General features: G+C 54.0%; 1 protein-coding gene across 3 annotated transcripts in view; it reads right to left on the bottom strand.

The window, feature by feature from the left end:
• Window positions 1–4,337: 4,337 nt before the first annotated feature.
• The window catches only part of DLG3 (discs large MAGUK scaffold protein 3), a 79,020-nt gene continuing 59,425 nt past the window's right edge, over window positions 4,338–23,932 (bottom strand). For 2 of the 3 annotated variants that reach the window (XM_075106880.1, XM_075106882.1), the window contains 11 exons: window positions 19,104–19,218; window positions 15,156–15,332; window positions 14,407–14,482; window positions 13,711–13,810; window positions 10,912–10,953; window positions 10,145–10,195; window positions 9,374–9,475; window positions 9,021–9,193; window positions 8,338–8,447; window positions 7,282–7,373; window positions 4,338–5,499 (listed from right to left, as the gene is read on the bottom strand). In XM_075106880.1, the coding sequence (XP_074962981.1) occupies window positions 5,393–5,499; window positions 7,282–7,373; window positions 8,338–8,447; window positions 9,021–9,193; window positions 9,374–9,475; window positions 10,145–10,195; window positions 10,912–10,953; window positions 13,711–13,810; window positions 14,407–14,482; window positions 15,156–15,332; window positions 19,104–19,218 (1,145 nt within the window). In that variant the 3' untranslated portion in view covers window positions 4,338–5,392. Of the gene's footprint in view, window positions 5,500–7,281; window positions 7,374–8,337; window positions 8,448–9,020; window positions 9,194–9,373; window positions 9,476–10,144; window positions 10,196–10,911; window positions 10,954–12,035; window positions 12,082–13,710; window positions 13,811–14,406; window positions 14,483–15,155; window positions 15,333–19,103; window positions 19,219–23,932 lie in introns of all 3 variants that reach the window. The other variant, XM_075106881.1, reaches the window with a different exon arrangement.

Below are 23,932 nucleotides of genomic sequence, written 5' to 3'. Positions count from 1 at the left end.
ATCACTGTATTGTTGCAGCATCGTTTCAGCTTAGAGTCTGCATACTCATCCCTGAGATGTTACCAGATTGCTCCAGAGGGTGGCATTGCAAGAGTAGTTTCTGACTCATAGATCATCGTGGAAGCTACAGCACATGCTGGACACTTACTCTGTATCTACAAAGTTCTTCCTTGCTTCTGAGAACACAAATGTATCCTCCAGGGCAGTAGTTCCCAAATTTCCTCCCTTTCCCCAGCCTGTATTTTATGCCCTGTGTTTTTTTCTTAACTACTTGGGGAGCAGCTACAGCCTGGAAGCACATGGGAACTGCAGTGTCAGTTAGAGAACAGGTCTGGGGAGAGGGTATTTTTACCACAGAGCCACTAGGACCGTGGCTGCCCAGGACAAAAAAGTCCTTGCTGAGAAGAGTTTGGGAATGGGGCAGGGCAGAGACGCTAGAGCCATTCTGCCACCTCTCACCCAGAGGCACCTGCAGTAGGAGCACGGCCTCTCCAGCAGCTTTCCACTTGGGGTGCCCCTTGGGCCACCTCCCACCATGCAGTCTGAGAAGCGCTTCGCTGCTGTTACAGTCATTGCTGCACTGAGCATGCTGGAGAGGCAGGAAGGAACACTAGCATGTAGACTTGACATGATCACAGTAATCAGAAATCAAGGTAATTGGAAGAGGGCTGAAGCTCATTAAAGGATTGGGCATAAGCTTTTGCCAAGTAGTGCACTGGAACTAAGGGAGGAACTACCACTGCCACCCCTGTGGTGGGCCAAGTGTGGCTCCGACAAAGTAGTGCTAGTGCCGCAGTGCTTCTGTGTGCTTGCGCCATTAACAGATGCTGCACTGACTGACCCAAACAACTTAATGAAAAAACTCCAGTCAAGCAACATGACCCTCGTTTTAGAGGCAAGGTCAGGGATCCCTAAGGACTCCTCAAGGAAAAAGACAACTTTAAGATGATGCTAACTTTACCTGCTTCACAGCAGCTGCTTTAGTGCCATGAAGCCTGCTGTGACAGCTTGAGGAAAGCGGAGAATAGCAGACCTCGAAGCTTATGCTGCCAAGCATCATTAGCAAGAAAAGCCACACCTAAGCCACCTGTCCAGGTGCATGCATCTCAGGCCCCAATGGGGAAAAATTTTTTGAGACGACTATTAGTAAATTTCTTTAAACCCCCTCTTCCAGCAGCCTCACGGACCCTGTGCCCCTCTGCCTAACGAGGACTAAGACAATCAGCCGCAGACAGAAGCATAGACATGTTGCTGTATAGCACAAGCAGCTTATGATCTAATTTTCTAGAAGTGTCTTAGGGCAGATTAGTTTCGTGCCTGTTGCAGGCATCTGTAGCAGGAAATCTCAGGCGAGAAAAGAACCAGCCCCTCCCCCATTTCACAATCAGACAGGACCTTTAACAGGACAATGCTCTGCTATTGTGAGGTCCAGAGGACTTTGCTAAGATCGTGACAGGCAGAGCAGTTTGTCCTTAGCTAGAAAATTAGCTTGTTCAAAAGCTTCAAAAGAGCAAATAGTGCTTCCCCTTCACGCCACCCTCATTCTCTTAGCATGTGGGTTCCTCTTCCAGTGGTTCTCACACCATACAGGAGTGGCATGATTTATTTGAGAACATATCCTCCCTTCCTCTCGCCTCTGGAACCTTAACGTGTCACTGTCAGAGCAGATCAAGATGACACATCAGCTCAGGACACATGGATTTTGTAGGGAGACTTATTTGCAGATCCACATACTGCAACTCTGAGTTACTGAAACTAACTCTACAGCCTGGACAGAGAAGCCTGGCAGCTACCATGGGAGCTGCCAATGGACAATGGTCCTGTGATGCTTTACATCAACTTCATCATTCCAAATCCATTGATTGATTTTTGGGAGCGGTAACACCAGCATGAGACTGGCTTAGCAATTGTTCAATCTTCCAGTGGTCTATGGACAGCCACCACCACAAGACTCTTGATCTGCTCAGTTAAAGGAATTTCTAAACTGTTCTATTTGTCCAATGAACTTCATAAACCATGACCTGTCTGCAAACTGTATGCCAGTGCTTTGTACAACACCCCGTTCCCCTGAAATCTCACTTTACTTCTCTTGTGTGCAGGCTGTACTCAAGATTTAAAAACCAAAGCCATCTCGCCTTTCAATTAGCTCAGCTAAATGACAAATCAGATTCAGGCAGGGATGTATAATGACAACCCTATTAACCACATTTGTCTTCCGGTGAACACTCCTGTTCTCTGCACTTAAAAGGTACTAGAAAGAAATACTAGTTGTGTTTACTTCTTTCTTCTTCTCTCTGATGTCTAAACAGCATGTTAAACTGTAAAAAAGATGCTCTATATTAGCTGGACTATATATTTACTTTGCTGTCTTTATATCCAATACAGGAACAATTATGTAGCAGCATACAAACCCTATAGTTGATCTGCATTTGTAAAGCAAACGCCCCACAATTCAAGCCGTGACCCAAAATACATTTATGATGTAAAGTCATCAGACCAGAGTCAACCTGTGTTACAACAACCCAGCCAAAAGAGCTTTTGGCCTGGTTATGGCTGTAAATAAGCCCACTTCCTTTTTTTTTAAAAATTTCTTATTTCCTTTTTCTTTTAGGCACAGTCTCAGTGACCACCTTATACTAAAAGAAGTTTTTTTTAGAAACCATTGTCACTGCTTAAGTTTGCCATGGAGAGACCATATCAATAGTTGCTGAGATCAGTGCCACGAACCAGCTCTGGCACACAATGAAGGACTCTACAAGAAGGTCTCAAAGGCAGAGTTCTTTGCAACTCTCTGTTTATTAAAAATATATGTCTCCTTGGAAGAAACACTGGTAACCAACTAGTGTTGTCATTATCTATTCGATACTGTCAGCTATGCCATGGAGTACATAATCTTTTTCTTCATATGACTCGATGAGAGGGAGACAGGCTAGTAGAAAAAAAAGAGAAAAAAAAAAAGAAAAAAGGCAGGAACAGTGTGACCAGCATCTTAAGGACTTCTGTTTCACTTACTCCACTTCTCCAGGGACCAATGTTTATAGCATCTGGAGCAGGATCAGCAGTGCAGGGGGCTAGATGCCAAACAGGAATCCACTGCCAAAGTTCACTCCTCTAGGGTCAGTCCCACTGACAGCAGACGCCTTCCTGCCTTCACCGCGCTAGCAGCTGCATCTCTTCTGCAGCACTGCTTTCTGTCGCAGGAAGCTGATCGGTCCCTGCAGGGCTTCTTGTGATGCAGGACAAGTACAGACAGCTTCTCACCAGACAGTACACGTACAGTCTTACAGTAGTTCTCATTCAGGCTAAAACCATGGCCTGTGCGCACCATGCACCAACTGACACGCCGATAACCATTACCTTCAGGAAAGAGGACAGGCGCCCTGTGATTTCACTTATCGCTATAAAAGAGGGGGAGGGCGAATGGGCCAAGACTTACCTGCTCGTGCTCATACGGCAACCTCCTTTGTTCTGGTGCTTGGCACTGTGTCTGAGAAACAGCATTCACCAGCTCTTTGTGAGGTGGGAGTGCTCTTCTACCTGTACTATGAGTACCCAGGAACATAGCTCCTTCTCAAAGGCTACACGAGTTTCCCACCAGCTTCACACAAGGCTCTGTTCCCATAATGGAGTCCCATTCAAGTGTGGAAGCCAAAGTGTCCTCAAAGACAGACGTTTCTCAGCTTAGGGCCAACTGCCTGGGCCCCAGCATTCACCTCACCTGAAAATTCCCAGGGCACAGCAGACTGGTGCAGCTCTGCATCCCCCTGCCCCACAGACATGTGAGCACCAGGCATCCAATTTGGTTTTTCTAAGGTGACCTTGTGAGAGGCAGCAGCGCCCAATTTCAGAAAGAAGATTTATGCAGAGGTGTCAGAGACAGAACCAGGTGACGCAGCCACGCATTCACCTGCCAAGCCCCAGCTCCCAGAGCAGCAGGCAAGGTCCCTGCTGTGCTGGAAGGGTGGTCCTTCCTCTGGGAAGGCCGCCACCGCCACCACCACCTGCATGCAGAAGAGCTGGGAATTTGGCATGGAGCAGGAAAGAGGGAGGAAGTTTTTAAATTCTGTTACCGAGTTGAAAAAGTGTGAGCGTCCACCCAAGGCACAGCTGGGTACTTTCCCTGCCAGTGGCTAATGCAGAAGGGAATGCCAGTGTGCTGCCGCAAACTAGAATGGGTCATTTCACCTGCACCCACAGGTACAGGGCCAGCCCAATGGCCCAGGTTTTCCACAGCAACACAGGACAGCGAGTACATTTGTTCCATGTGCCTGGTAGAGTATTTCCTAACTAAACACCACAGATCTAGATTCTATTTACAATAGAGCCAGCTTAAAAAATAAGTTAAAAAACCAGATTTTATACCCATTCAGTTCATTATTAACAAGAGAAAAATGGAATAATGAAAAAAAAAAAAGCCAACACAGCAACACAATATGGTTTTGGTTTAAAATCAGCTTAAAAAAATAGAACCAAAAGGAAACCTCTCATGCAAACACATAAGGTGGTGTGTAAAACAATGTGCAATTTAATATGTAGTATCATCCATTCTCTTGCTCTGCAGCCTCCTGCTCAGTCTCTGTCTCCCAGCCTCGCTCAGATCAGCTGCTGCTCCTTGCTGTGTTCTCTGGACCTTTGGTCCCTTCTGCACAGGCAGCATACCAGTCTCTGCTCTGCCTCATAGACCCGGGGCGGCTGGCAGGAGGCTGGCCCCGATGGGAGACCCTTCCGAAGCACCTGTTACTGTTTTGAGCTCTTCCTGCCCAAGTGGACTCCCTATGCCCAGCGGTTGGGACAGAGAAACTGAAAGATCTTTGCAATAATACAATACCTTTTAAGAGAGGTCCCTCAGGTTTCCTAGTCCACATACATATAATATATATATAATATATATAATATCTCTCTATATATTATATATAAATTACATATACAGATAAATAAAATGCTTTCTGCTGCCTTTCTGTTGCACTGTTCAGAGCTGCTAGACAGTCACACTTGGAAAAATGCCCCTGGAGCTCTGATACTAGCTCATGTGCTCAGAGTCCGTTGTTTCACTTGTTTCTTACATTAGTCCTTAGCTGCCGCCTCCCATCTTGATTCTTGGTTTAGTTAATAATAATAATAATAATAATAATAATAATAAAAAACAACCTTGAGTGGGTTCTCATCTGTCTCTAATGGAGCAGTGGGAAGGTCCATGCAGGAACAGTGGGAACAGTCACGTGATGAATGAGATGAATTCATCCCAACAGAAGAAACAGTACTAGAAAACTCAATTTTGCGACAATCTAAAAAAGGGGGCAGGAATAGTTTTCATATCCCCCCTCTTTGGGGCAGAGGGCTTGGGTGGGGTGGGACTTCAGAGATCTTCTGCTCACAGCAGGTGGGGACATCTTCAGAGTTTCTCTGGGGACGGGACCCAGATGTAGTGCCCAGACTGGTCCTCAATGATCTGTTTGATTTTGCTGTAAATCTCTTCAAGAGAGTCTCCTTGTACGATGGCTGGAAGAGGAGAGAACAAGTGAGACCTTGAGCATCAGGCAGCACTGTGCCTTCCCCGCCACGAGCTACAGGAAAGGCTTTCACTTTGCACCAAAGAGGCTGGTGTGGCATGGCCAACAATTAATGAACGAGACAACCCGTGTCAAAGGAGCTGTAGCAGGCACCTGACAACACAGAGGGTTAACCCAGTGTGTCCAAGGGGATCAGCAAGAGCTGATCCTATGCCAGCAGAGCTCCTCGTGCGTGTGAAGTGCTGGCCGGGTTCTCCACAACGGCCTGCTAATCAGCTTTGCAAACTGTGTCACGCCACTGCACTGAGACTGCGGGCAGCTCTGCAGCTACTCCATCATGGTGGATGGGTGGGCCTGGCGCAGATTAGCCGGTGCGCGCCAAGCACGTACCCCGAGGTGCCGGATTTGCCCATCTCCTCTGGTTGGCTGCCAAGGGCTCCTTGTATTTGTTGCTTCCTCTGCTGCAGGGTGGGAATAGCAGCACTGTCAGGCTGGAAAAGGCCAGCCTATGGCTGTTGCTCCCAGCAGTAACTCCCACCCAAAGACCAGCGACAGTCTCGCTGCTTGGTACAGACACAACACAAAGCACTCCACTGTGCTTCCTACATCAGAGGAGGAGGATGCACGTGGAGGGCCAAAGCTTTCTGGTAATTTAGCCTGCCTCTGTAGCTCAGCCAGGACCATCCTCCAGTGTCTCTGTTCCCTCATTATAAGCTCCTGGCACAGAATGTGCTTCAGTGACCATCTCTTTGCCCATTACCCACTTCTTTCAACAATGGGTTTCAGCCAAGAGCATTCCTTCACCAGGCCAACTTCAAACTGCTGTCCAAGCACACGATGGCATGCCAAGGGTCTGGCAAAACTACAGCGCATGCTTCCTTTGCGCTCTTCCTGGAAGAGCGGCTGTCAGCTCTGGAACTGCTGCCCGGGACAGGAGGTCTGGGGAAAGCTTTTACCCTGTTTGTATCCACACATTTGCTCAGCTGAGATCCATTTTTGGAAAGTGTTCTGCTTGGGGTTTTTCCTGGTAGCTGTTAGGTGGGTAATACAGGGTTTGGCAGGATTATCACTCCTCAACTTTAAAGGAAACAGTTACTGCACTGGAGGAAAGATGGAAGACCAGTTTCTCTGCCTCTTTGCCTGCCCGTGATTTTCCTGAATTAATCATGTTACAAACATTAGTTCCTTAATGCACAAGGATGCCTGTGTCATGAGCAGCTCATCTCTGCAGGCACAAAGTGCCAGGCAGCCCCCGACTGGCTCTTCAGCAAAGACTACTTAGGAAGCCAGCCAAACTTCCAGTCTTTTTTTAGGAGATATTTTGTAAAAACTCAGGACAGTGTCTACCATTTCGGTCACTAATTTTTTATCTCTCCTCTTTAAAATGACTCTATTTTTTTTGAACACAACCCCCTTTCCCCTGTGCAGGGAGTTTTATTTTCTGTAGCCTTGCAGCACCCTGAATATAGGCTGTGCTGCCCCTGCTTGGGGCTTTTTTTTTTCCTTTTTTTATTATTATTAAAGTTAGTGGTAAGTTTTCACGAACTCAGAAAATCCTGCCTGACAACTTGTGTCCTCCTCTAGACCTGGTTCAGTCTTATCCACTGATCTTGGAGCAGTCCCTTTGCAGAGCCCTGCTGGCAAAGTGCCATTTCTTTTTTTCTTTGATGAAGCTGGACATTTTCCCATGACCCTGCAGTGAGACAGTGCTGGTAGAGGGGTCACAGCTGCCAGCTGGAAAAATAACATAAATCAGATACAGGACACTCACCTGTAAAATACTCTCCAAACTCTTGCTCGAGTTTCATGGCTTTGTCAAAGACCTTGTTGGCCTGTTCGTACGTCTGTCTCCGGTTCATCTCCCTGCCATGCACAAAAAAAATAGAAAAACTTAGCTCTTTTTGTTAGCAATGAACAGAAGCAAAAATAGCCCACAGAGCCAGGGTGCCTGGGAAGCCTCTGCACACCAGGAATGGAAGCTGTGCAGGACCCAACTCTCAAAGGCAAGACCCTTCCCCGCACACTCTTCGCTGCCTTGGCACTTCAACTTCCAACAGTTCTTCCCATCGCCATGACCCCCCACTTTCACCATCACATAGAAGTGGACTAAAATCCAGGCAATCCCCCAAATTTGGAAGACCGCTGCAGGATTTTCCCTGCTCTTCCAGAGCCTGTCACCACCCTCCTTGCCCAGGTACCCTCAGCTTCATAAAACACCCAAAAAACCAATTCACCCCTCCTGGCTTGAGAAGGGGTTGTCCCAGTCACCTTGGTGCCAGCAGAATCTCTTCTGACCTCAGAGTCCATCTCTAGCTACTGAATCTCCTCACAGATAATAGTCTCTGCTGCTGCCTGGAAGAGTTGCAAGCTCAGCTCTTACTTCCTTTCCAGCCTGCACTCCACAGGACCAGGAGCAGCAGGACAAGCAGAAAGTCCCCCTTAGGTACACAGGAAACATATCTCTGCTCCCCAGGGCTGTCATGGCTCAGCCACTATCCAGCTGTGATCCACCACTACAGGCTGTTGGCAGCTGAACAGGTAACATCAGGCTCATTTGGAAGCATTTTTAGATTTCCCATGGATAATCCTTTTTGGGGTGAATGAATGCTTTAAGCCAGAGCAATCCATGGAGCACAGATGCACCATGGCAGTAGATGTGGAGGGACACCAAAGGGACAGCAGTGGGCCCTGCTCCTCTTAACAAGGGGCAAGTTTGGCACCAGTAGCAACCTCCGCTTTCTAAAAAGCAGAGGCAGCAGACATAAAAAGACCCAGCATGCCAGAGCTGCTCGCCCTGGAGAGGCGCAGAACATGGTGTTGCACTTACATGAGAGCTTCAATGGATTTTGGTTTGATGAAAATGGCAATGGGATAAAGTTGTGCTTGTTGCAACCTCTTGATAGCATTGCCAGACACATCCAGGATGCAGTGCTTCCCCTGGAAAGGAGACGATCGGGGTCAGACCTACCCACACAGTCTACTCCGTGCAGAAAACAGCTTGCTCATACAGGTGTGCTTACAAAAGAGAGGAGCCACAGAGATGAAACACCAGTCCTGAGACACAAGGCAACTCCCAGTGGCCTTACATTCCTGCCTGCTTAGGGCAGGACAGAAGTACTGCAATGGGACTGAATCCTTCTCTGAACACATGAAACTATTTACAAGCCATCAGTACACTCCAGTACTCTTGCCGAGGAAATGCTGCTGCTTCAAGGAGGGCAGCTGGGCACCTTTGCCCTGGGAGCTCCTGCGCACGAGGCTAGTGCTGCCAGTGCTGGGCTTTCAGGTGGAGTTTGGATGACAGAGATACGACACCAAGGTGGAGCGACGCGTCTGAGAAGAGCAGCTACGTGGCTTGGCAGGACTCCTGGGGGAGGAGAGGCTCGTGCCACACTTGATTAATGTGGTTACAGCCCTTCATTAGCAACACGGGGAGAGGAGGGGAACTGCCAATGCATCCAGGTTTGGGCTGGATATGTCCTGGTCCTGGGAACAGCAACCGACACTCACCCTCTCTGCCACTGCCCGCACTGACTGAATGCTGGTCCCGTAGAGATTGTCATTGAACTGCCCAGCCTCTATGAACTTGTTGTCCTGGATGTCTTTCTCCATCTGTTCACGGGATATGACGAAGTGGTAGTCTTGTCCATCCACCTCGTTCTCGCGCCGAGGCCTAGTAGTGTCTTGAGGAAAGCGGACATCATGAGCGAACCCGGAGTGATGCACACCAAACCTCCTGGGAGGGAGAAAACCCACCCATGCTCCCAACCCCCTCCTCACACCATAGGCTAGACCCTGCAAATAGCAGAGCTACCCCGTTCCCCTCCCTCCTGCAAGGGCAGCGAGCACCAGCTGGGACTTACGTGGCACACAGGAACCAAACTTGTGTGGGAATTCGGAGATGAGGTCATCGTTAATCCGGTCCTTTGTCGGCCCCAGGATTATCACCGGCCTCGCATAGTGAACTGCGAACAAGAGCCACAACCTGAGGCCCCATCTGTGCTGTGGACAGCTGACCCTACTGCCACTTTTGGCACCAACCTGCCTTCTCCTGCACGACCCTGGGGAAAGGTGCTGTGGGTCTCCAGGGTCACAGATGAGCAAAGCTGCTCTCTCACTCGGGGCAGGAGCCAGACAACCAGGACAGCTGGGCAAGGATGCACAGAGACTAACAGGAGCCTAAGAGTCTGACCCAGCTTCTGGCAAGGAGAGACCGCCAAGGCTGGGACCATTCAGCCTGCAAAAGGGTCTGCAGGGATTGAGCACTGGGGAGGCTGCTCTGCAGCAGGGACCTGGCCTGAGACAGGAAGGGATAATCCCATCCTCAGCTGGGGTCTAAAGCCCAGCTCAATTTTAGCTCTGGTTCTCTCCCTTGGTCTTGCCAAGGGACCAGGTCACAAGTCTTTTCTGTTGATTAAAAAGGGGCAATCAAGGCCAGGGAAGACCCCGCAAGGTGGCATGCATGCCTGCCTCCCCTGCTGCATGCAACAGACTAGAAATTCCACTTGTGTTCACCCGGTATTGTGCTGGTACGGCAGAAGAGGGGAGGAGGTCGCACTGGCTGCCCTGGCTGGGCCGGGGACACAGGTGTCCACGCTGGAACAGGCACAGGGCAGCTCAGCAGCAGGACTTACTTTCTTGCCGCGTCACTGGCTCATATGACAGGATGGTGTCCTCTTGTCCTTCTGCAACAGAGCCAGGGAGAGACAGGTGAGCACTCACAGCAGCTTTCCAGCACCTCTGTACCCACGAGGAACTGGTTCCTGCCCCTGCCACCTTCCCACAGACCCAGGGACACCTCCATGCTGCCCCTGTCATGCCACCAGCTGACACAGAGCATGACAGACATGCAGTTACCAGCCCTTGATCCATGTTAATTATGCATGTTCCAGCTCTAGGTCAAGCCTCCTCTTTCCCTCCCTGCTGCTGCAGGGCCTGCTGTGACACACCATCTGCCCTGTGGGGTGGGGGGTGGATGGGCTACAGATATTTAGAGGACCCGCTGGGGATAAAGGTAGCATTCACTGCAGCTGGACCCCCATGCTCCTGTACAGGCTTGGGCTCCAGGAACCACCTATGTTATAGATCTAGCTTCTGGCCATTACTTCCTGCAGCAGGCACTTGAGGATGGCAGAGCATTATGGACTGGGAACTCACCACCCAGCCTCGGAGCAGTGCCCTGCAGCCAGGAGGTAGCAGGGAAGCCTGCAGGCTTGCTCCTGCCCCCCAGCCGCTGCTTCCCCTGAGCCTGAGGAGGGAGGTGACTGCAGCACCTCGGTGTCACTGGCAGGAAGGACCAGCCTCTGAACAGGACCACCACCGGGAGAAGATGGAAGGGCACACACGTACAGACACACGCACACGTGCACAGGGGCAGGAGAGCGGGGGGACGCACACTTACTGGAACTGCTCTCGCTGTCACTGGTGTTTGATGTCACACCCTCTGCAAAGCAACCAGAGATATCACCTTCAGAAGCGGCACGGGCGGAAGAGACGGGCACCCCCGCTGCCACCCAATGCTACTGACCCAGGGCAGGGCAGCACCAGCCTCCTGAAAAAAATGCGCCCCAGCACACGCTGGGACCAACCTGCACCACATGGGCAGGGCAGCACCTCTCGCCCTTTGCTGGGAATCTGAGGACATGCAGGGGGACGTCTGGCTATCCTGGGAGAAGGCAGGGATGCCAGGAAGGGGCTGCTTGGCAGACGCGGGCAGGCATGTGCAGGGGCTGGGCTTCCCAAGGTGAGAGAGGGAAGGTGGAGTGCATGGGGAGGAGGGTGCTAGTGGGGGCAGTGGGGGCAGCATGCACATGGAGGGCAGGGGAGGGCATGGCTCCACGCCAGCATGGGGATGGGGCTAGGACTCACAGAGACAGGACAGCAACAGGATGGGACAGAGTTTGGGACTTTGCTTGCTCAGGCTGATCCCAGTGCTGCAATTGCCCCACAGAGGCCTGCTGGCCACTGCATGCCCCCAGTCGGGCTCTGCACCAGTCAGGGGTTGCAGAGCTCAGTAGGGGACTGATGCCCAGCCGGGAAGGCCGAGGGATTCCACCGTTGTTTTGTGACTCTGAGTACATGCTGCTCCAGAGGAAAGTGGCAACACTTTAAAATGCTGTCACCCACTCACTCAGAGGGGACCTGTCATGGTCACGGCCACCTCCTGCCCACACTGGCAGTGGCTCTGAGCATCCAAGTGCTAAACCAGTAGCCAGCCCAGCAGGAAGAAAAGGATGAGGAGGTGCAGCTCATCCCTGGTGCAGCAGGCAGCCCTCAGCTGGTCATGCTTAGGACACAGTCAACATCCCCAACCAAACCACCCCACCCCTCCCACATGCAGCAGCAGCACCTCCTCAAGACCAGCAGCCTCCACCAGCAGATGTGGCAGGAGCGGCACCCACCGGGCTCCTCCTTCCCCACACCCAGAGAAGCACAGCTGCCCCAGCCGGAGCCCGGCTGTTCCCCAGGCACCAGCAGGCATGCCAGCAATGGAAGGTGAATGATGCACATCGAAATTTGACTTACTCAGGTTCTTTGCTCCATAATAATCATCACTTAACCCAGGGAAGTCCTGATTTCACAGACAGAGAGAAGGAGGAGAGGGGGAGAGAAGAGAGCACAGGAGAGGGCAGTCAGAGGGATGAGGGAGACAGAGCCAGACCAGCATTAGTGACAGGAGTGCAGAACGGCCCAGAGCTGCAACTGCAAGTGAGGTTAAATGTTTTCAGAGCTGACGCCATCAGCCTGCTGCCAGCGTCTTGCCTTGTGTGGCTGGACCCCCCCACCAAGCTCATCTTCTCTGCCAAAGAGCCCCAAGGGCCACCGTGGGTCTGGGGAGAGCAGAGCAGCCACAGCAGCACCTGCTGGCGCCGAGCAGTTGCAGCTTCAAGCTGCTCCGAGCTCCCCTGGAACAGCCTGGCTGCTCTGGGGGCAGACGCAGCACAGCCAGTCCTCCAACACACGGCAGGGGGGCATGGCTTTCCCCACCTGCATGCATTAGTTGCCCACACCCGTGCTTGCATGGGCTACGGAAACATGGGGGAAGGACCCCACTGCCAGCTGGGATGGAGAGTGGCAGAGCAGGGGGAGGGGGCTGGCTGCACGTCTGTGACATGGGCTGGCAAAGGGTGTTGCCTGCCCCATCCCTGTGCCGTACATCACTGCACTGCAGGGCTGGCTGAGAGCAATGCCCCAGAGAGCCCCCAGCTCCAGCACAGACCTGACTGGAGCCCAGTCGCTGAGAGAGATATCCAGACAGACAACCTTCGCCTCAGGCCAGAGGCTCATGCTGGCCGCTAAGCTCAGTGGAAGCTGGTGCCAGCCTGGCATGGGCAGCAGAGGGATGCAGGCAGCTCCCAGAGCATCCCAGCATCAACCGCCTGCCTCTGCATCACACCAGGAGAGCCACCAGAGGGGAGGGGCCACATTCACGGCTCTGCCTTGCCCACCTCCTCCCCCGAGGAAGGACCCGGGCTGGGCACTGGCTGAAGGAGTGGATGCAGTTTAGCATCTGGAAGGAGGAGAGGCTGGGTTCAGCAAGCAGCTCCAGTGCTTCTTACATCAGGATTTGGGGCAACAAGCTGAATGCCCTGCCTTCACTGGGAGCCCCAGGGTGCTGCCAGGTGAGCTGGGGACCCCCTGTCTGCAGCCAGCTACCAAAGATATGCCTCAGTCATATCAGCTCCTCCACCAGTCAGGGCATGGCTCCCCCACGCCCACAGGGTTTAACCTGTGGGAAGGGGTCTGAGACGGGAGTAAGTAGCTGCGAGTCACTTCTAAGGAAGATGGGGAGCACAGCCAGGACCCCGTCAGCCCTGACAGGGATGGGAGAAGCTCTGCAGGAGGTGGCCAGCCCCTCGCTTGGAGGGGAGTGGCTCTTGGCAGGCAGAGGGAGGGAGCAGAGCCCACAGCAGAGGGGTGGAAAGCAGGGGGAGGCAGAGCAGGGGGTCAGGCAGGTGTAAAGTTGGATGAAAGGATGAAGACGTTGAACATGAGACAGAGAGAAAGAGAATGCCAGCCCACAGCCATTGCTTTTGTTTCAAGCTCCAGTTTCTCCCTAGCTACTGGCACAACTGGGGAGCACAGACCCGAACATGGGCAGACAACAGGACCTCTGGCTATGGAAATGTGCTGAATCTCTCCTCCCAAGGCAGGGGACTGAGAGTCACACACTTGCCCTCTCTGGCCAGCTGCTACTTACGTTCCTGTCCGCCGCTCTCCTGGGCCAGGTTCTCTTTGCTCTTGTAAAATGGAAACTTTCGAGAGAGGCGGAAACTCTTTTTACGTTTCGTTTTGATCGACTGAAGAACATGGAGATGGAAGGGAGGACAGAAAAAACAATGGTGTTTAACACATGTGGGAAAAATTAAAATGAAGAGACAATGAGGAGCTGTGTCAGGGCAGTTACTGTCAAATGAAATCATGGAGATTACATGAAAACTGTAATGCAGGAAAAAATTAAGCAGGGAGAAAAACATGTGGTAAGGATGCTGGGAAGCTGATAGAGCAATCAGCAGCTCTGCAGTGGTAGTCAGGCCATTCTCCCTTCCCTGTCCGCTTGCTAAGCGCTCCACGTGAGGACAGCTACCTTCACCTGCATGAGCTGCCTGCAGTCAGCTCCCAGCCATAGAGCATGATGGGACAGGCTCTGCTCCCAACCACTCCAACCAGGGGTCCTTCGCCAGCACTTTCACACATCCCAGGCTCCTGCTCACCCCTGCACAGTCACAGAGGATTCGTGCCGAGCAGATGCAGGCCTGGAGCAGGTCCAGTCATGCTGCTCTTTGCTTTGGGATTGCTCCAACTGCCCCACCGGGAGCTCTGGCTGCTGGGACTCATCCTGCCCATGCTAGCTACCGGCTCCAGGCGCCCCACTGAGCCCCAGCTCAGCACTTACCCTGTTGGACTCAATCATGCCAGTCCTGGCGTGGAACTTCACCGTTTTCAACCGTGCTCTCTCCTTCTTTTCCACCCTGATTGGAATTTAAAGGGGAGAAAGAGCCACTAGTCCCATGCATGTGCCCTCCGTGGTACCTGCTTGGTTCCCTAGGTGGCTCTGTGCACCCTTGGGTGCAATGGGGTGGTGGCCCCACTGGTGAAGGGCAGCTCCTTCCCAGAGGAGGGACAGAGGTGGAGCCACCTGCAGTAGGAGAGGGGACAAGCGAGCCTTCCCTAGAGGGAGGGATGGAGGACAGAGATGGGCTGGTTCTGCAGACCTGAAGGCAGTGGCAGCCAGCTCCTCTGCTCCCTGCAACTTCCCATCTCATGGGACCTGGCTCACAGACCTGAGCAGGTTGTCAAAGGACACAACGAGCAGCCCACAGTCACTACTGTGACTCTGATTTCACTTGGAGCCCCAGACTGGCTAATGCCAGCTCCCCATCCTCACGGTGACCACAGAGCAGACTGAGCCCTCCCTTCCTCACCTGGAATCTCACCAAGATTTGGAGAACATCTCCCCAGAGTCCTGTACACAGCCCCAGCTTGCAACCAGGGTGCCCTTCACATTGCATCTCCACAGAGGGGCAGGTGGGCTGGGATCACAAGGAGATCCTACCCTGAGCAGACCCCCCAAGGGCTCCAGGGCTCGCAGAGGCTGGGGAGCTTCATGAGGCACCATGCGTGACAGCTCCTGCTGACACTCACCTCTTCTTGCTGGGGATAACCCCGATCTGCTCACTCTCGCCGTGGGGTGTGACAAGCCTGGCTTGCCACCACTCATCGTCGGAGGCGTTGATGACATGCAGGATGTCCCCGTAGGAGAAGCTGAGCCCCTGGCTGGGCAAGCAACTGTCCCGGGTCCGGTCATAGTCAAACAGGGCTCTGCGGAGGAGCAGAGAGAGCAATGCCTTTTCCGAACACAGTCAGGCAGTGAGGGCAGCAGCACTGCCGACCGCCTGGGGCACTGTGACCTTCATACCTTAAAGGATTTAAACCCAAACTTCAGGGAAGCCTCCTGCCGAGGACAGCGGTGCCATGCAGCCACCAGTCCACCCGTCCCACTAGGAGGCTCAGCACAAGCCCCAAACCATGCAACACAGGAATAACAGTGCTGAACCAAAACAACTCGTTCTTGACCTTAGTGTGCTTAGAGGCATGTGAACCACAGATGCACTGAGGCAGCTATGGTTAGCAACCAGGCTACGCTCACGCAACCTCAAGAAAGCAGCAGCGTGCAGGAGGGCAGCAGGGAGGCGGGGTGCAGGGCTGCTCCCCACCATCCCTTCCCAGCAGTTGCAGGGCCAAGGAGCAGGATGGGGAACATCAGACCCCACTGCTGGTGGGTGGTTGCACAGGCAGAGACCAAGGGCACTTTGAGAATGCACTTTATTTATGTACAGGCATACATTGGTCCAGAGCCTGTGAATTAAGAACACATCTGAGGGTATATATCTGCTTCCACAACCAATCCCTTTAAGACTCCTAAATACTTCCCCCGAGAACAGTTTATTTAGTTTAAAATTATCTTCAATATTAAACGAAGCAGCTACAGAAAAGATTTTTGTTTTTTAAACTAGAGGAACACTAGAACCCTTGTGTGTACACTTTATCACGCAGCACTGCAGCCCGTACCCACAAGCTGCTCTCAGTGGCTTCACATGCAACTCACACTACTAATGTCAGATCTCAAACCACATCTGCTTTGGTAAATCCACTTTGCAACAAACCAAACCAAGGGAACAGTCACTAAGAGTACCACCGCCAGCAGCACAACCTGTGTTCACTCTTGGGACATCAGCCTGCTTGCTCCCCAGACTGACAAGAGCCCAGGCACCACAAACACTGGCTGGCTGCTAGTTTAATCCTGGCACTAACAAGCCTTCCTCAACTAGGAGAGACACCCTTTGCCCTGCTCATTACCCCCTTCCACTGTGAGGACTCCTAAGGGGGTCTGAAATCACACAGTGCAAATGGGAAGACCGAGGGACAATGCAGCAGGTCCCCATGGAGCAGCAGAGCTGGGAGGGCACTTCTTCAGCAGGATCCCAGCTCCAGCACTGTGTTGGGCAATGAAACCTTTCAGGTCATTTGGGACTGGGTCAAGGTCTCAAACAGGGAAGAGAAGAGAGGCTGCCCTGTGGCTGGGCAGGGCTCTTTGAGACAAGACCCACTGCAGCCCCCTACATGTCCAGGTACATCCAGCACGCAGGTTGCTTCCCCTTTCCCAGCTTGCTCAGGGTTGGGGCAGCTCTTGTGCTTGGTCCCTCTGCACCCAAGCTCAGCCCCCCACACACTGGAGAGGGCAGCAAAGTGCCACAGGGTGCTTTGGCTGGAGGCAAGCAGCCCTCACAGGCAGCTCCAGGCCAAAAGATAAGGCTGTATATGGCCAGCAGGCCCCTGCAAGGCCAGTGCCCTCGGGAGCAAAGCACTAGCCAAGGCCCCAGGGAACTAGTAAGGCCAGTTCCAGAATGGAGGAGCGCTACAGGGCACCCTGCCCACACCCTGCCCTGCAGAGCAGCGCTGGCCCTGCAGCTCCCTGCCTCCTCCTGCAGCAGCCACTGGCATCCCAGGGCAGGCACAGCAAGATTTGTGCAAGGGCCAGACACCTGCAAATCACAGGCACAAGGCATTTGCTTCCCCACAGCGTGATGCTCCTGGAGACCAGCCTCTGGCTGCATCAGCACCCAGGACCCACTGTGGCTGGGCACTCCCCAGGGCACACAGCGTGCACCGGCCAGATGGCAGCATGGTCACTCTGCTCTGCCCCCCATCCGGCTTGTCACACAAGCAGCCAGGAAAGCAGATGGTTTGGCCTGAGGGCAAGGGAGCAGTGCCTGGGACTTGGCACAGCCTCCTCCGGTACCCAGGCACAACGCCCACCTGACCCCCATCCCCGCCCAGCACAGCCCCGGTGCCCGCGGACTTTGCCCTGCGGCAGCACAGGCAAGTGGCAGGCAATGCATGAATCTGCCTTGCCCCTGCTGCGCAGCTGCAGCTCTGACACACGTGGCAAGCATTGGCACCACCAAATCAGCTCCAGCAGGCATTTGGGTGCCCAGCTCCAGCCCTGCTGACAGCACACGGGGTGCAACAAAGCCTCACAGGGCTGACTCAAGCAGTTGGGTAGCAAGTCCTGTAATTGATGTCCTGTCTGCAGCACAGCAGCTCAGCTGGTTTCGGGTAAACTGTGCTCGAAACTACCCCGCCCAGAAGAGTTGGGGCAGCCCAGGCACCCAGCAGCTCTCTCAAGCACATTTGTGGGGTGCACAGCCATCAGAGCCAGGGAGGATCAGAAAGGGCCGTGCTGGGGGAAAGCTTTCCCCTGGGACCACCCCCTCAGCAAAGTTCTGCCCAGCTCCCATCTGAAGCCATCAGGGTGTATGTGAGGGGACACAGCACTGCAGAGGCCACCAAAGCCATGTGGAGGGATAAATCAAGGGATGCGAGATGTTATAGGCAGCCCAGAGTCAGCAGGAGCTCTCTGGCTTGCAGGCATGCCCCAGTATGTGCAGCACCTATCCAGGCAGGGAACAGGAGACTCACAGGCTCAACTCAAGCTGGACCCAGCCTAAACCCTGCTCGACCCACGAGGGTGTCCATGGGACAGCAGGGGAGCAAGGGCAGGACTATCACAATGATGTTTATTCAACAAGGCACCCAGCTTGTTGCACACCCCCAGCACAGAGCTCTGAGATGCTAAATCAAGCAAGATGCCTGTAAAGCCTCATGGGAAGGCATGAATTGCAGGAACCCAGAGCTACAGCTCTCCCCTCCTGCCAGGCTGCGCTTGCACCAGGTCCAGCAACAGCCTGAAGCCCCTCTACATGGAGCAGCCACACAGTGGGAGATGGAGGCTGATGGAGGCTTGGCCCTTGTCATCCTTCCCACAGGGAAGGAGAAGCATCCCCTGCTCCTGCTAGCCTGCACCCGCAACAGGTTGTGCAGGATGAGGATTTACAGGGTCATTTTAATTACCAAGTTAAAATTACTCATTAGCTGTCACTTCACTGGGGCTGTGGCAGGAGGCAGGCAGTGAGCAGGGGCTGCCCTGGCGGCGCAGGACTTGCAGCAGTTAGAGCTGCATGGCTGCTTAACCCCTGCCTGCCCCATGCCTGGCTCTGGACGAAAAAGTGCATCGAGGGCTCAGAGCAATAATCCTCCTAAAAGCTCATCTCCCCTCCAGCCAGATCCTGCTGCAGAAGTGGCGGGAGGAAATGGGGAGCCTGTTAGCAGGGAGTGGTTCAAGGAGAGCACACTGAATGGTAACCCAAGCTGCCTGGGGCAGAAGTGGTGCTGGATGCTTAGCCCTTCCCTGTTTCCCAGTGTGTTGGCCAGGCCAGCAGCCACCTAGGGCTCTGTAGGGAGACCAGAGCTTTCCAAAGTGGAGCAGGCCTTGGAAGAGGCACTCGAGTGCAAAGCAGCCAGCCCTGGCAAACCAGCGCAAAAGCACTGCTCTCTCTGCTGCATCCTCTGGACTTCATGATGCATCTATCACACTTGCCTCCCTGGCCTCTGAAACACCTGTCCACAGAGGTGCTGCATGGCCCAGGCTGAACCATCCCACTCTGCATCCTGCACTGCGGGGATATACCCATCCTACCCACCCCCACCTGCCTGGAGCAAGGGGGCAGGCAAGGCGGGGCTGAGCCTTACCGAACATAGAGGGATCTCTTTTCGCTTGTCCGGAGGGAGCCGGAGCCAGAGCTCATGCTGCTGTTCATCATCTGCTCTCTCAGGTCGTGGATCTTGGACTCGAAGCGGCTGTACTCTGTGGGGAGAGAGGTGGTCAGTGCAGGCAGAAGCTGCCCCCGAGCCACCCCTCCACACCAAGTGGGGTACAACTGGTAAGCACTGAGAGAGGCAACGACAGCCTGTCTGTGGGGCATCTTGCCCATGAACCCCCCTGTCCCTGAACACGAGGGAGGATGAAGCCGAAGAAGCTGCAGCACCCTGCAGGAAACCTAGGCAGGGCATCTGGAGCAGGCAAGGCACCAGCTGCTCCCAAACCCACCCCAAGCCCCTGCACAGGCAGCTTGGGCAAGGGCTGCTGAGACCTCCAGTGCTACTGAGCTGCAGCTCAGCAAGGCAGGGATCAGCAAGCTGCTGACCTACAGAGCAATTCCTATGCAGGGAAAGAGAGCCCCTCCAGGAGACCATCACCCACTGGCTGGAGCAACAAAACACAGCTGCAGCCATCAGGGGTACCCACCGCTCTGCCAGCAGCAGAGCCCCTCTCCCCACCAGGCATGGGGAGAAGGGAGGCAAAGCACAGGTCCTGCCCATGAAAGGGGAGTGGGGAGGAAGAATTCACCTTTCCCTCATACATCCTGGTGGCAGAGACCCGCAGGAGGAGCCAGGGGACCCTCCAGAAGCCACGGCTGCCACCTCCCTGCCAGGCAGTTGGACAGGAGCAGCCGCCACCCCGGCACCTGCTGCCACGCCAGCCTGACCTTCAGCTGGGTGTAAAGGTCAGGCTGGCAAGCAGAGGGTGGAGGCACCAGTCCTGCTTAACCAGGGCTGACTGGGGAAGGTTTGCCAGGCGGTGAGCAACTGCGGCACCAAGGAAGCTGCCGGTACCACCACAGCCAACCCCAGCAGCTCTCACCTGGTACCCTTGATTTTGTCCCCTGGGCATACCCTGCAGTTCCATCCCCATGTCCCAGAGAGAGGGAACCAGCCTCATCTCTGCTGTAAGACTTGCCTAGTAAGCCTCCTCCACAACCCAGCTGTTTAGATGTGGCTTGGGTTATTTTTTCTTTGTCAGTCAGAGCACAGCAGCTCAGCAGCGGAGGCAAGCTCGTGCTGCAGAGCAGAGCCGAGCCCCAGCAGCGCGGGGGATCGCGCAGGCTGCTGCCTGGCCTGCAGAGCTGCGTTGCACAGGGGTAGCAGGAACAACAGACTTCTAAGAAATACAGTGCAGGCTGCACTTGAGAGCCAGCCCCTCACCGTGCAAGGGGAGAGGTGATTCTCAGTGCAGACACATGTGGGGCTGGGATTACGGGGTTATGCAGCTGCAGCTTAGCATTTCCTGACCCTCCAGCCCTTCACTCTGCAGCCAGAGGTGCCTGGGCATCCTCCTCCTGCACCCAGTTGCCAAAGATACATTTTACTTAAAGACTGAAAAAAAGGTGATACACACAAAACCCACCAAGCAGCACACAGAAACTCCACATGAAGCCCCTTCCACTGCCACAGGGCATCAAGAGGTGCCACACACCAAGCAAGGTCAGCCCACTTAACCTGGAGGTCACCAGAGCCCCGCCGAACCCAACTGTCCCACACAAAGGGGTGCCCACTGCCCCCACCTGCCTTCCTGCTAGCAGAGGGAAATGCAGAAGCAGCCAGGCATGGGTAGGCAAAGCTTGTTTTATAACAAAACTGAATTCTGACAGCAAAGCAGCACCTTTGCACTTCCCGACCTGCACCACGGTTTTACAGCGCTCCTGGCAGAGCTTCATCCTGCTCTGTACCTCTTGCCCCACACCAGGGTGGACGACAGCATCTACAGCACAGCTCATTCTGCCCCAGGATGCCCTGAGCTCATATATCCCAGCAAAGCATCAGTCAGAAGCAGGTACAGCTGCTCTGTAAACCCTCCTTGGTACAGAAGGGCTATTTCCCCCAGAAAGCTGCTTGACTGGGCACTACAACCCAGCCTAAACCCTGCCAGGGGCACAGACTCTCTGCACACTGTGCACTGAGAGGGCCACTGCTCCCTGCCATGCGGGCTCACATCCCTCCCGTGACACACTTCTCCATGAGAAGCCCAGCCCAGAGTATCACTGCCCAGGAAGGGGCAGGCAGCAAAGGGTAAAAGCAGGTTTAGCCACCACCAGCATCAGGGCGGGGATGTCAGGAGGCCAAACTTTGGGTGCTGCTGCCCTGCCAGCAACTGAGTCCCTTTGTGCAACCCAAGGGCAGAGCTCTCAAACACCCCCACCTCGGCGAGAGCACTCCATGGAAAAGGACTTTCCAAATTTTGCTGGAGAGGCCATGCTGCTTGGAGGGATTGGGAAAAGCCCACTGGCATGACAAGAAGCACCAGCCAGGCTGGATGCAGCAAACTGAATAAGGATGTGGGCTGCTCTGGCTTTATGCCCTGGAGAACAAATGAAATCCCATCCTAGGAAGGGTCTCCCAAGGAGCCACAAACCTATATTTGCTCTGACTGCGGGAGGACACAGAGGCAGCCAGCTCCAAAAGCAAACCCACCACCTCTTCCCAGCACAGGGGAGGCAACGTTAACCCAGGAGTGAGCATGGGCCGCTCCCAGCTGCCACCGGCTGCCCTTTATCTGCACACTGGAGCACCCTCCGAGACAATCACTGGCAGATAACCTCCAGCAAACAGCGCTCCTGCCTTTGCTCCCTGGCTCATGGCCACTTTGCCTCCTTATCCTGGAAGAAAATGAAACTCGCTCCAGAAGCCTGACTGTGGCGTGGCAGGGAGGTAAGCCACGGCTGATCCCCACCTCCCTGGCATTCCCACGAGACCCAGGTGCCAGCTGTGTTCAGGACACACTTATTAACACTGAAAAATATGCAACAGGTGACCCAGCACCTCTTGCTGCAAGTGCCACACTCCAGGAGGCGCAGGACTTTTGCTTTTCCCACTCAGCAACTCAAAAACATCGCTCCACCCTCCCACCATTCTTCCCTCCCCAGGGTGCAGGTGCCCCAGGAGCTGGGCCTGATCCTGCACTTTGGGTGAGCTCAGCACCGGGAGCAGGATGTGGCCCTGCATGCCCAAAAGCGTGCAGGTTGCAGACCATTAAGATCAGGCAGGAATCGCCTGCCTGCACCGAGAATCCCCAGCACTGGTACACACCCCTGGGGTGCAGCTGCAAATAGACTCAGCGGAGCCAACAAGACAGTGGGTCTGCAGGTGATTTCTGGGCACCAGGAGACAGTGCAAGGAGAGAAGGTGCTGGTAGAGAGGGGAGCTGCATTGGAAAGCAATCCCCAAGCATGCATAAAGCCTCATGCAGGTGCTCTGCTATCTCTGGCATAGAAACCTGCCTGCCCAGGGGCAGGTCAGGGCTATCAGCAGAGCCCAGGGATGCTTGGCCACAGGCTCCAGCCCAGCCACCTGCAAAAACTACCCCCAGCTCCATCCTGGCATTTTATTGCCCTGACATCTTCCAGCTGCAGGGTTGAAGTGCAGACACCTCCCTGCACACGTGCGGCAGGCCAAGGCAAGCAGAGGGAAGTACAGCCATGGGGGAAGCTTGGAGACTTTTAAAAAAGTCACCATGTGGCTCTGGCAATTCCATTTGAGTGGCCAGCTCAGAGAAATGCTGTCATGCAATTTTTTTTTTTTTTTTTGCATTTTCAGGTGAGGAATACCAAGGCTTCATTGCATGGGGAGTGAGGAGGGGGAAATGCCAAACCCAAGTGCTAGTGACAGCAGCAGGCAAAGGTCAGGGAGAGAAGTGCTCAAAGGGAAGGGACATCACAAACAGCTCAGAGGCACCATCACAGGGAGCAGCCTCCGCCTCCTCCTCCTCCTTTACGGCATGCAGCAGTGGTCAGAGGCACTGTGCCAGGCACAGGTGCTCAGAAGAAAGGCAAGACAGAAGCTCCTCTTTCTATCCTTCCCTGGTTTTGTTTGCTTCTTTCCACTCCTAGTGCCTGGCAGGACCCCCCAGCGAGGGCACGCCACCCCCAGAGACCTGTGCAAGCAGCCATTCTGCTCCCTCAGAACCTCAGTGAGGTTGGATGCAGAGCACATGTGCACTCATCCAGCAACCCATTGGCAAGCCCTACCTGCGGTCATGTATGAGACACAGGTGCCATCCTAGCAGAGAGGAACTGCTCAAAGCCCCCTTCCACCAGCAAGTTCTCCTCTGGGCATCCTACAGTCCGCCTCTCCCGCTCTTTCCAGAGCCATGATGCACATAGAAAAGGCAAACATTTAGGAGCACATGTTTTCCTGAGGGGACCCAGCCTTACCCACAGCTGGGGCTCACACCAGGGAGACCTTTCTCTTTGGCTCCCAGGCTTTCAGGCCTCTGGAGCACTGAGGTCAACTCCCAGGACACAACAGCCTGTGTTTCACAGCAGCAACACTGCCTCCCAGGATGGCTGTGGCCCGTGTGCCGGGTGCTGCTGCCCACACGTGCCAGGAGCCATTGCAGACCCAGAAAGCCACCGGCTACAAAGCACTGACATTTCAGCCTTGGTCTAAAGGGGTTTCAAAACATTTTGTCCTGTTTGACATTTAGGAATCACTCTTGGTTGGCGTCTTTGCCAAATCTCAAGTGGCAAAGGGAGCCAGGAATATGAGAACATTAAGTGCTTCCTGGAAAGAAAGAAAGAAAAAAAAAGCCAAAACAAACAAACCCCACACCCACAGCACACCCGTGAGTGGCACTAACGGCTCTACGCCCTCTGCCATGGGATGGAGGAGGAACAGCAGGAAGAGCAGGGACAGGGACCCACAGGGCACTGGCCAGCGATGCCACCGAGGAGGCACCAGGCAAA

The sequence above is a fragment of the Phalacrocorax aristotelis genome, chromosome 11 (assembly GCF_949628215.1).
Source record: "Phalacrocorax aristotelis chromosome 11, bGulAri2.1, whole genome shotgun sequence".
NCBI classification, from domain to species: Eukaryota; Metazoa; Chordata; class Aves; order Suliformes; family Phalacrocoracidae; genus Phalacrocorax; species Phalacrocorax aristotelis.
This window is presented reverse-complemented; position numbering and strand designations above follow the sequence as displayed.